This window comes from Canis lupus, chromosome 35 (assembly GCF_048164855.1).
Source record: "Canis lupus baileyi chromosome 35, mCanLup2.hap1, whole genome shotgun sequence".
Classification (NCBI taxonomy): Eukaryota; Metazoa; Chordata; class Mammalia; order Carnivora; family Canidae; genus Canis; species Canis lupus.
In genome coordinates this window covers 2,301,859-2,314,414 of record NC_132872.1, presented here as the reverse complement: position 1 = coordinate 2,314,414, position 12,556 = coordinate 2,301,859, and the positions used below count along the sequence as shown (strand labels likewise).

General features: G+C 53.8%; 1 protein-coding gene and 1 long non-coding RNA gene across 4 annotated transcripts in view; one reads left to right on the top strand and one right to left on the bottom strand.

Moving 5' to 3' along the window:
• The window catches only part of MUC4 (mucin 4, cell surface associated), a 20,039-nt gene extending 17,641 nt beyond the window's left edge, over positions 1 to 2,398 (bottom strand). Inside the window, exons 1-3 of the mRNA XM_072812520.1 lie at positions 2,111 to 2,398; positions 1,704 to 1,859; positions 636 to 766 (exon numbers count right to left, since the gene is read on the bottom strand). Of these exons, the coding sequence (XP_072668621.1) occupies positions 636 to 766; positions 1,704 to 1,859; positions 2,111 to 2,173 (350 nt within the window). The 5' untranslated portion in view covers positions 2,174 to 2,398. The remainder of the gene's footprint in view (positions 1 to 635; positions 767 to 1,703; positions 1,860 to 2,110) is intronic.
• LOC140625209 (uncharacterized) lies at positions 641 to 12,556 on the top strand. Of its 3 annotated transcripts, XR_012024579.1 has the most exons (5): positions 641 to 754; positions 2,008 to 2,295; positions 2,497 to 2,529; positions 5,264 to 5,419; positions 5,720 to 12,556. It is a non-coding gene; the product is annotated as an uncharacterized lncRNA (long non-coding RNA). The 3 variants fall into 3 exon arrangements; XR_012024580.1 differs by having other exon boundaries at positions 2,008 to 2,113; positions 5,264 to 12,556; XR_012024578.1 differs by having other exon boundaries at positions 5,264 to 12,556.

The following is a 12,556-nucleotide window of genomic DNA, read 5'->3' as shown; positions in this document are numbered from 1 at the left end:
AGTCCGCGGCGCCCCCGCAGCCCCTTGCCTGCTCTGTCTGCCTTTCCCCCCACCGGACCCCGCCCAAGCCCCCCGGGTGCCCCGGGTCACAGGCTGGTGCTCAGCCCACCAGGGGTCACGAAGGCAGAGCTTGGCCTCAACCGGCGGGGGGCCAGTTCCTGCTTGGCCACCTCCAGCTCTGGGACTTGGGGCAATTCCAGATCCATTTTACCTCCGCTTTCTTATCTGTAGAATGGGCAGTAAAGAGTAGCCCCTTCATGGGTGGTGGTGATGATTAAATGAAATAATGCATATTAAGTAGTTAGTGTAATAAATGGTGGCTATTATTATTATTACAGTACTTGAGAGGTCGAGAGAGGTTAGCTAAGGACAGTAGAACTCGGGGAAGTCAATGCTCCGGGAATTATTATAAGGCATGAGTACTGGGGTGGGAAAGAGAATGGCCCGGTGGATGGGTATCTTTTCATTTGAAACAGCAAGAAGGGGGGATTGGAGCAGGTGTGGGTCAGTAACGTCAATAAGAAGGATTCATACCCTGTCCCGGGGGATGGGAGGAGGTGTGTGTGCCTCAAAAACCTGACCCTGCCACCACCTCCCATTACGTGCTCAGCGCTGGCCGTCCATCCCTGTCCTACCTGGAGAAGCCCATGAGCACCGGGTTGCCTGGGCGCTGGGTCACATCCCACTGCATGCCGCCGCTCTGATAAAGAAACAGGGCGTAGGACCTGCTGCCGTCTGTGGAGAGGATGGCCTGGTAGGTGCTGGTCTGGAGGTTTGTTGAAGACAAACACAGGGATGCCTGTGAGCGATCTGGGGTCTCCTCCCCAATGTCCCATCACCCTCCCCACAACCCTGCCCCGATACACACATCCTCTTTCCCTAGCCTACTCAGAGCAAACTTGGGATTGTGCAGGGCAGCTTTCCCCCCCGGGCTGTCAAAGCGTCTACCGTGGTGGACCTGCCTTTTTTGTGACTTCTGTCCAGGAAGGGGTGATAAAGCGTTCTGGTTTAGGATCCAGTCAGAAGAGAGTTTGTGTGAGAAAGCCTCAGGACTCAGAAAGATTAGCCACGACCCCAGAGAGCCGAGAGAGGCCTACTTAGCTTCCTCTGGGATATTTGTAAGGACATTGTTCAAATGTCCCCTCAACCTAAATATCGTGGATGGACCACAGAGGTGGGCCTGGAGGCTCTCTGAAGGCAGATGCCAAGCACTGTGCTTGTACAAAGTAGGAAACCAATGAACTTGTTGAACCAATGAGGAAACGAGTGACTTTAGACCACACACAGGGGCTGTAAGAGCGGAGTCCCCGGGCGGAAGACTGAGGACACTGTGTGCTGTGACCATGGCCACTGGCTGGCTTTGCAGCTGAGAGCTGGAGTTGGAAGTCAGAAAGCCTCCATTCCAAGCCTGGCTTTGTCACTTACTAGCTGGGTGACCTTGAGCAGATCATCTAACCTCTCTCACCGTCATCCTCCTCATCTCTAAAACGTGGATAATAATATCAGGTTGAGCCATCTCAAAAATGGCCGGCTACTGGCAGCCACTTCTGACTTACAAAAATTCCATTTCCTATGTTTTAAACCAGTGAGTATCGGTGAGTGCTCAGCAAACAGGGTGGGGGGGAGGCAGGGAACCCTGCCTAGGGTTCCAGGACGTATGACTTCCAGATGGTTCGCAGGGAGTTGTCCTTTGGTCCACTCACCCCGAAGGTCCGCCCGGCAGGATAGGCAGGGGCATTGACCCAGGTGACCTTTAGGGTCCACTCGGCTTTGTAGTTCCTGGTGTCAGTGAATTTATTAATCCAAGACTCCACCTGCTGGACTAGCAGGTTGTGTTCACGATAGAGCGTGTCATATTCCTGGGAAAGGAAGGCAGAGAAGGCAAGCAAATGAGGGTCCCACCTGCAGGTCACCTCATGGCTGTGAGGGGGGATTCCCGAGTGTATGTAACAGCCCTGCTCTGTTTCCTCCCCACCCTCATATTTAAACATCACTCTCTGCCCACAGGGAGCCCAGGCTCTGACAGCAGTCACGCTTGCCCACGTTCACACCTTTGTCTCTCCTTGCTGGCTGCTGGGAGATCCTGAATGCTGGACTTTGAAAGGCTCACCTGGTAAAATATGGTCCCCTGGCCACTGGAAAAATCAGCATCGTCCCAGAATGGAGCCACCATGGCCACAGGGTCCCTGCCTGTGAAGCCTCTAAGGGGAGGATTGGGGTAGGAGAAAATCTGGTACTCTGACTCCGGGAAAATGATCTGGCCATTATCTGTGAACTGGGAACACAGAAGTTCTGGTTAGTGTCCAGGGAGGGAGGGAGCGGGGGAGGCAGGGAGAGAACGTCCCAGGCGTGGGCCGGTTCCTCAGAAGTGTGATCCCCAAGGACCTCTCTGGGTGGAACTTTAGGGATGTCAACAACCACTGCCAGGTCGTCCCATTCGTCCCCGCCTGCTGGGCCCCCTTGCTTAGTCCTCACACAGATGCTCTTCACCTGCAGGACACTCCTCTGTTTTAAGTCCTTCCTGACAAGGTAGGTTTTGCCCTGCCTCGGCGGCCAACCCCATCCATAGCCGGCCCCAGCGCGGGGCGGAGCCCTCTGGGTGGATCCCCACGGAGCCTTCCTGAAGTCCCAGCAGCATCAGATGGGGCTAAGAGGATTGCTCCCCTGGGCCCCATCACGGTGTTGCCCTACCTTAGGGTGTCCTGCCTCAGCCCGCCACCCCGCCCCTGAGGGCTGCAGGGGCCATGGCTGCCATTCCAACTCTCCTCCAGGAGACGCGGCTACTTGGCCTGAGGAACCAGGAAACATTCATAGAAAATGTACACAGCATTAAAAGGCAGTTTCCCAAATAGAGCTTTCTCCTCATAAAAAGGCCCTGAAAATAGTGGAGAGCTTACTGGACCCCGAGACCTCTATAGTAAGGTAAAGACACTTGTCCCTGAGGGTAGGAGGGCCTTGCCTAGCTCCCAGTTGCTTGTCGCATACTTCCTTCCTCTGGGCCATGGTCATGGTCACAGGGCCATCGTCAAGCCCTAGAGAGAGAAGTAGAGTCTGGGAAGCACAGGTCACAGGTCCTGCCCTTTGGTCTACACCTGGGGACTCACATAGAGGTAATCCCGGAGAGAGGAGCCAAGAAGGAAGCCAATCTGGGGCCTGAAGAGTGGTGAGGTGAAGTCCGTGGTCCTCTCGACAAACTCCCTGTCTCCAACACTTGGCCCGTAAGGGAAGAGGGAAACGCCTGGGCCAGCAGGACAAAGGAAAGTCGGTATTTGTCCAGATACACGGGTAGATACCCCTCCCCCGCCCGAATTTGTCCTTGGACCCCTCAGATGTCCTTGGGTTCTAGCTTGAGAAAGCTTGTCTTAAATATTTCTCAAACGAGTCTCCCCCTTTCGTTCTTGGCAGCCCTCCCTGTTGGCCTGGATACCACCGCATCTCATAGGGCCCACTCGGCCTCCTGGAAATTCACCCAACACCCCACCCACCACGGCACCATCCAAGTATAAACCTGGCCGGGTCCTACCTGATTGTATCACATGACGGCCTCATTCTCAACATTCTTCACCTGGTTTCCACACCCCCAAGTGTCTTGGGGGTCTCCTCCCCATGCAATACTGGGACTCCTTTTCATGTCTACACTTTTTTTTTTTTTTTCATGTCTACACTTTTATTCCAGTTCTTCAAGCCCTCTTGCCTCCTTGGGATGCTTCTCCTTCTCCAGCTCCTATTCATTCTTTCCAGGAAGCCGCCTCTTCGCCTTGAGCATACCCCGACCTCCCCTGGGACCTTCCATTGTGTCTAATACCCTGCATTTATTCCTCTAATCGCACCTATCAAGGCAGCAGGTCCGTCTCTTACTAAACAGTACCGTGGTCACTTCTCTCCACCTCCCAGCCTGGTGCCATGTACAGAGCCAGCCCTCCGCACCCAACTCTGATGCTGTCCCATAGCCCACTGTGGGAGTTGACGACCCGAGAGAGTCTATGAGCAGGCGGGCTGAGACGAGTCTTCAGTTCCATCTCCCCTCTAAAGGGGGTAGGGGAGCAGCTGGACTACCGATGGCCCAGAGGAGGCAGCACACATACCCACAGAACCAGCTCCCCCTGCTCCCCCAAAAGAGCCCTCACTGGTAGATCTAATCGAGCTGCCAAAACTACAGCATCCACATCTAGCTCAGATCTCTATATCCCAGAGTGGAGGGACCCCACCTCTCCAGGGACATTTACCTTTCTCTGGCTTGATGGGGACTGGGGCAGCCGTTGAGTGTGCCGTGGATGCTGCCGGAGGGAGAGTAGTGAGCGTCCGCGAGGTTGTTGAAGATAGTGATGTTGTTGTGCTACTCTGGCTGCCTATCGCCAGGGAAGTTACTGTGGTTCCTGGGCATATAGGAGAGAAGATTGCAGTGGGTCTTATTATCTGAAAGTAGCAAACAGTGTCACAGATTTCAGGAGATGGAAGAAACTCTCTCATCCATCTTCTGCTCAAACCCAAACTGCTCCCGACAATAAGAAACAGTCCTCTGGGGTAGAGTGGATGGTCCGCCTGTCACTCTCCACACTCGCACTCAATTCGTCTTCTAGTGGAACTGCCCTCAAACTAGGCGAACGCACCATCATCGCTCAAGCCCTCCTCTAGGTCGAACTGAACGAATGAGGCCACAGTGAGAGACAAATATCCCGGACTCCAGGCCTACCTGAGGTCTGAGTGCTCAGAGTGCGGCTGGAGAATGCTGTTGAGTGTCGCTCTACTACAGTTGTCATTGAGCCTGTTGAGCTGACTGGGGTAACACTTCCCGTGACACCTGGTGGCATGAGCCCTGTGTTGCCAGCAGTGCTGTTTCCTACTACTGACTCTGTGGGGACGTGTGATGTTGTTGCTGATGTGTTGCTTTTGCTGGAAGATGATGAGGTGTCACCAGGGAAGGCTGATGGTGTGGGTATTTCTGCCACTGCAGAAGGTGTGTGGCTGACACTGGAAGGGGACAAAGTGCTTGGTGTGCCAGACAAGGCCGTGTCCATGTCCTGGGTCGTGCCATCTGTAGGTGTGTCTTCACTTTGGGAGGATGAGAGAGTGGATGTGATCCCAGCTGAGACACTGCTGGCTCCAGACTCTGTGCTGGTCTCCATGGTCTGGGTCGAGTGACCCTGAGATGACGCTGTTGTCTCTGGAGTAGAAGTCAGGGAAGAGTGTGCTGGTGAGTGTCCCCCTGGTCCACTTGTCATTGAGTCTGTTGAGCTGACTGGTGTAACACTTCCCGTTTCAGGTGGTGACGTGTGTCCCGTGGTTCCTGCTGGGGTGTCTGATGCAATCAGTGTCGTCGGGACCTGTGATGTCATTGGTGATGTGTTGCTTCCACTGGAAGATCTTGAAGTGTCCCCAGGGGAGGCTGATGGTGTGGGTATTTCTGTCACTGCGGAAGGTGTGTGGCTGACACTGGAAAGGGATGAAGTACTTGGTGTGTCAGACAAGGCCATGTCCTGGGTCGAGTCATCTGTAGGTGTGTGTTCACTTCGGGAGGATGAGGGAGTGGATGTGATCATCGCTGAGACACTGCTGGTTGCAGACTCTGTGCTGGTCTCCATGGTCTGGGTCATGTGACCCTGAGATGATGCTGTTTTCTCTGGAGTAGAAGTCAGGGAAGAGTGTGCTGTTGAGTGTCCCCCTGGTCCGCTTGTCATTGAGCCTATTGAGCTAACTGGTGTAACACTTCCCGTTTCAGGTGGTGACGTGTGTCCTGTGGTGCTTGCTGGGGTGTCTGTTGTAATCGGTGTCGTCAGGACCTGTGATGTCGTTGCTGATGTGTTGCTTCCACTGGAAGATGATGAGGTGTCACCAGGGGAGGCTGATGGTGTGGGTATTTCTGTCACTGCGGAAGGTGTGTGGCTGATAGTAGAAGACGATGAAGTGCTTGGTGTGCCAGACATGGCCGTGTCCTGGGTTGTGCCATCTGTAGGAGTGTCTCCTCTTCGGGAGGATGAGGGAGAGGATGTGATCATCGCTGAGACACTGCTGGCTCCAGACTCTGTGCTGATCTCCATGGCCTGGGTGGAGTGACCCTGAGATGACTCTGTTGTCTCCAGAGTAGAAGTCAGGGAAGAGTGTGCTGTTGAGTGTCCCCCTGGTCCACTTGTCATTAGGCCTGTTGAGCTGATGTGGGTAACACTTCCCATTACCGGTAGTGACGTGTGCCTTGTGGTTCCTGCTGAGGTGTCTGTTGCAATTGGTGGTGTTGTCGGGACCTCTGATGTCGTTGCTGATGTGTTGCTTACACTGGGAACCAAAGAGGTGTCACCAGGGGAGGCTGATGGCATGGCCATTTCTGACACTGTGGAAGGTGTGTGGCTGACACTGGAAGGGGACGAAGTGCTTGGTGTGTGAGACAAGGCCGTGTCCTGGGTCGAGTCATCTGTAGGAGTGTCTCCTCTTCGAGAGGATGAGGGAGAGGATGTGATCATCACTGAGACACTGCTGGTTGTAGACTCTGTGCTAGTCTCCATGGTCTGGGTGGAGTGACCCTGAGATGACGCTGTTGTCTCTGGAGTAGAAGTCAGGGAAGAGTGTGCTGTTGAGTGTCCCCCTGGTCCACTTGTCATTGAGTCTGTTGAGCTGACTGGTGTAACACTTCCTGTTTCAGGTGGTGACGTGTGTCCCGTGGTTCCTGCTGGGGTGTCTGATGCAATCAGTGTCGTCGGGACCTGTGATGTCATTGGTGATGTGTTGCTTCCACTGGAAGATCTTGAAGTGTCCCCAGGGGAGGCTGATGGTGTGGGTATTTCTGTCACTGCGGAAGGTGTGTGGCTGACACTGGAAAGGGATGAAGTGCTTGGTGTGTCAGACAAGGCCATGTCCTGGGTTGAGTCATCTGTAGGTGTGTGTTCACTTCGGGAGGATGAGGGAGTGGATGTGATCATCGCTGAGACACTGCTGGTTGCAGACTCTGTGCTGGTCTCCATGGTCTGGGTCATGTAACCCTGAGATGACTCTGTTGTCTCTGGAGTAGAAGTCAGGGAAGAGTGTGCTGTTGAGTGTCCCCCTGGTCCACCTGTCATTGAGCCTGTTGAGCTGACTGGAGTAACACTTCCCGTTTCAGGTGGTGACGTGTGCCTTGTTGTGCCTGCTGGGGTGTCTGTTGCCATCAGTGTCGTCAGGACCTGTGATACTGTTGGTGATGTGCTGCTTTCACTGGAAGATGATGAGGTGTCCCCAGGGGAGGCTGATGGTGTGGGTATTTCTGTCACTGCGGAAGGTGTGTGGCTGATAGTAGAAGACGATGAAGTGCTTGGTGTGCCAGACATGGCCGTGTCCTGGGTTGTACCATCTGTAGGAGTGTCTCCTCTTCGGGAGGGTGAGGGAGAGGATGTGATCATCGCTGAGACACTGCTGGCTCCAGACTCTGTGCTGGTCTCCATGGTCTGGGTCGAGTGACCCTGAGATGACGCTGTTGTCTCTGGAGTAGAAGTCAGGGAAGAGTGTGCTATTGAGTGTCCCCCTGGTCCACTTGTCATTGAGTCTGTTGAGCTGACTAGTGTAACACTTCCTGTTTCAGGTGGTGACGTGTGTCCCGTGGTCCCTGCTGGGGTGTCTGATGCAATCAGTGTCGTCGGGACCTGTGATGTCATTGGTGATGTGTTGCTTCCACTGGAAGATCTTGAAGTGTCCCCAGGGGAGGCTGATGGTGTGGGTATTTCTGTCACTGCGGAAGGTGTGTGGCTGACACTGGAAAGGGATGAAGTACTTGGTGTGTCAGACAAGGCCATGTCCTGGGTCGAGTCATCTGTAGGTGTGTGTTCACTTCGGGAGGATGAGGGAGTGGATGTGATCATCGCTGAGACACTGCTGGTTGCAGACTCTGTGCTGGTCTCTATGGTCTGGGTCATGTGACCCTGAGATGACGATGTTGTCTCTGGAGTAGAAGTCAGGGAAGAGTGTGCTGGTGAGTGTCCCCCTGGTCCACCTGTCATTGAGTCTGTTGAGCTGACTGGTGTAACACTTCCCGTTTCAGGTGGTGACGTGTGTCCCGTGGTTCCTGCTGGGGTGTCTGTTGCAATCGATGTCGTCGGGACCTGTGATGTCGTTGCTGATGTGTTGCTTCCACTGGAAGATCTTGAAGTGTCACCAGGGGAGGCTGATGGTGTGGCCATTTCTGATAGTGTGGGAACTGTGTGGCTGACACTGGAAGGGGACAAAGTACTTGGTGTGTCAGACAAGGCCGTGTCCTGGGTCGAGTCATCTGTAGTTGTGTGTTGACTTTGGGAGGATGAAGGAGTGGATGTGATCGCAGCGGAGACACTTCTGGCTGCAGACTCTGTGCTGGTCTCCATGGTCTGGGTCATGTGACCCTGAGATGACGATGTTGTCTCCAGAGTAGAAGTCAGGGAAGAGTGTGCTGTTGAGTGTCCCCCTGGTCCACTTGTCATTAGGCCTGTTGAGCTGATGTGGGTAACACTTCCCATTACCGGTAGTGACGTGTACCTTGTGGTCCCTGCTGGGGTGTCTGTTGCAATTGATGTTGTGGGGACCTGTGATGTCGTTGGTGATGTGTTGCTTCCACTGGGAAACGAAGAGGTGTCACCAGGGGAGACTGATGGCGTGGCCATTTTTGACACTGTGGAAGGTGTGTGGCTGACACTGGAAGGGGACGAAGTGTTTGGTGTGTGAGACATGGTCGTGACCTGGGTTGTGCCATCTGTAGGAGTGTCTCCTCTTTGGGAGGATGAGGGAGAGGATGTGATCATCGCTGAGACACTGCTGGTTGCAGACTCTGTGCTGGTCTCCATGGTCTGGGTCGTGTGACCCTGAGATGACACTGTTGTCTCCGGAGTAGAAGCCAGGGTGGAATGTGCTGTTGAGTGTCCCTCTGGTCCACTTGTCATTGAGCCTGTTGAGCTGACTGGAGTAACACTTCCCGTGACACCTGGTGGCATGAGCCCTGTGTTGCCAGCAGTGCCGTTTCCTACTATTGACTCTGTGGGGACGTGTGATGTTTTTGCTGATGTGTTACTTTTGCTGGAAGATCTTGAAGTGTCCCCAGGGGAGGCTGATGGTGTGGGTATTTCTGTCACTGCGGAAGGTGTGTGGCTGACACTGGAAAGGGATGAAGTACTTGGTGTGTCAGACAAGGCCATGTCCTGGGTCGAGTCATCTGTAGGTGTGTGTTCACTTCGGGAGGATGAGGGAGTGGATGTGATCATCGCTGAGACACTGCTGGTTGCAGACTCTGTGCTGGTCTCCATGGTCTGGGTCATGTGACCCTGAGATGATGCTGTTGTCTCCGGAGTAGAAGTCAGGGAAGAGTGTGCTGTTGAGTGTCCCCCTGGTCCACTTGTCATTGAGCCTATTGAGCTAACTGGTGTAACACTTCCCGTTTCAGGTGGTGACGTGTGTCCTGTGGTGCTTGCTGGGGTGTCTGTTGTAATCGGTGTCCTCGGGACCTGTGATGTCGTTGCTGATGTGTTGCTTCCACTGGAAGATGATGAGGTGTCACCAGGGGAGGCTGATGGTGTGGGTATTTCTGTCACTGCGGAAGGTGTGTGGCTGATAGTAGAAGACGATGAAGTGCTTGGTGTGCCAGACATGGCCGTGTCCTGGGTTGTACCATCTGTAGGAGTGTCTCCTCTTCGGGAGGATGAGGGAGAGGATGTGATCATCGCTGAGACACCTCTGGTTGCAGACTCTGTGCTGGTCTCCATGGCCTGGGTGGAGTGACCCTGAGATGACTCTGTTGTCTCTGGAGTAGAAGTCAGGGAAGAGTGTGCTGTTGAGTGTCCCCCTGGTCCACTTGTCATTAGGCCTGTTGAGCTGATGTGGGTAACACTTCCCATTACCGGTAGTGACGTGTGCCTTGTGGTTCCTGCAGAGGTGTCTGTTGCAATTGGTGGTGTTGTCGGGACCTCTGATGTCGTTGCTGATGTGTTGCTTCCACTGGAAGATGATGAGGTGTCACCAGGGGAGGCTGATGGCATGGCCATTTCTGACACTGTGGAAGGTGTGTGGCTGACACTGGAAGGGGACGAAGTGCTTGGTGTGTGAGACAAGGCCGTGTCCTGGGTCGAGTCATCTGTAGGAGTGTCTCCTCTTCGAGAGGATGAGGGAGAGGATGTGATCATCGCTGAGACACTGCTGGTTGTAGACTCTGTGCTAGTCTCCATGGTCTGGGTGGAGTGACCCTGAGATGATGCTGTTGTCTCTGGAGTAGAAGTCAGGGAAGAGTGTGCTGTTGAGTGTCCCCCTGGTCCACTTGTCATTGAGTCTGTTGAGCTGACTGGTGTAACACTTCCCGTTTCAGGTGGTGACGTGTGCCTTGTTGTGCCTGCTGGGGTGTCTGTTGCCATCAGTGTCGTCAGGACCTGTGATACTGTTGGTGATGTGCTGCTTTCACTGGAAGATGATGAGGTGTCCCCAGGGGAGGCTGATGGTGTGGGTATTTCTGTCACTGCGGAAGGTGTGTGGCTGATAGTAGAAGACGATGAAGTGCTTGGTGTGCCAGACATGGCCGTGTCCTGGGTTGTACCATCTGTAGGAGTGTCTCCTCTTCGGGAGGATGAGGGAGAGGATGTGATCATCGCTGAGACACTGCTGGCTCCAGACTCTGTGCTGGTCTCCATGGTCTGGGTCGAGTGACCCTGAGATGACGCTGTTGTCTCTGGAGTAGAAGTCAGGGAAGAGTGTGCTATTGAGTGTCCCCCTGGTCCACTTGTCATTGAGTCTGTTGAGCTGACTGGAGTAACACTTCCTGTTTCAGGTGGTGACGTGTGTCCCGTGGTCCCTGCTGGGGTGTCTGATGCAATCAGTGTCGTCGGGACCTGTGATGTCATTGGTGATGTGTTGCTTCCACTGGAAGATCTTGAAGTGTCCCCAGGGGAGGCTGATGGTGTGGGTATTTCTGTCACTGCGGAAGGTGTGTGGCTGACACTGGAAAGGGATGAAGTACTTGGTGTGTCAGACAAGGCCATGTCCTGGGTCGAGTCATCTGTAGGTGTGTGTTCACTTCGGGAGGATGAGGGAGTGGATGTGATCATCGCTGAGACACTGCTGGTTGCAGACTCTGTGCTGGTCTCTATGATCTGGGTCATGTGACCCTGAGATGACGATGTTGTCTCTGGAGTAGAAGTCAGGGAAGAGTGTGCTGGTGAGTGTCCCCCTGGTCCACCTGTCATTGAGTCTGTTGAGCTGACTGGTGTAACACTTCCCGTTTCAGGTGGTGACGTGTGTCCCGTGGTTCCTGCTGGGGTGTCTGTTGCAATCGATGTCGTCGGGACCTGTGATGTCGTTGCTGATGTGTTGCTTCCACTGGAAGATCTTGAAGTGTCACCAGGGGAGGCTGATGGTGTGGCCATTTCTGATAGTGTGGGAACTGTGTGGCTGACACTGGAAGGGGACAAAGTACTTGGTGTGTCAGACAAGGCCGTGTCCTGGGTCGAGTCATCTGTAGTTGTGTGTTGACTTTGGGAGGATGAAGGAGTGGATGTGATCGCAGCGGAGACACTTCTGGCTGCAGACTCTGTGCTGGTCTCCATGGTCTGGGTCATGTGACCCTGAGATGACGATGTTGTCTCCAGAGTAGAAGTCAGGGAAGAGTGTGCTGTTGAGTGTCCCCCTGGTCCACTTGTCATTAGGCCTGTTGAGCTGATGTGGGTAACACTTCCCATTACCGGTAGTGACGTGTACCTTGTGGTCCCTGCTGGGGTGTCTGTTGCAATTGATGTTGTGGGGACCTGTGATGTCGTTGGTGATGTGTTGCTTCCACTGGGAAACGAAGAGGTGTCACCAGGGGAGACTGATGGCGTGGCCATTTTTGACACTGTGGAAGGTGTGTGGCTGACACTGGAAGGGGACGAAGTGTTTGGTGTGTGAGACATGGTCGTGTCCTGGGTTGTGCCATCTGTAGGAGTGTCTCCTCTTTGGGAGGATGAGGGAGAGGATGTGATCATCGCTGAGACACTGCTGGTTGCAGACTCTGTGCTGGTCTCCATGGTCTGGGTCGTGTGACCCTGAGATGACACTGTTGTCTCCGGAGTAGAAGTCAGGGTGGAATGTGCTGTTGAGTGTCCCTCTGGTCCACTTGTCATTGAGCCTGTTGAGCTGACTGGAGTAACACTTCCCGTGACACCTGGTGGCATGGACCCTGTGTTGACAGCAGTGCCGTTTCCTACTATTGACTCTGTGGGGACGTGTGATGTTGTTGCTGATGTGTTGCTTTTGCTGGAAGATGATGAGGTGTCCCCAGGTGAGGCTGATGGTGTGGGTATTTCTGTCACTGCGGAAGGTGTGTGGCTGACACTGGAAGGGGACGAAGTGCTTGGTGTGCCAGACATGGCCGTGTCCTCGGTCGTTGCACCTGAAGTCATGTGGTCACTTGGGGTGGATGAGGGAGTGGACGTTTTTGCTGCTGAGTGACTGCTCTTTGCAGAGTTCGTACTAACCGTGTTAGTAGTGTTTATTGTTGTAGAAGAACCTGCTTTCCCTGGAATAGAAATGAAGAGTGAGTCTCGAATATCTGAGTGACACACATTTCATTGAGTCTTTTGATGTAATTGGAGTAAAATATTCCATTTCA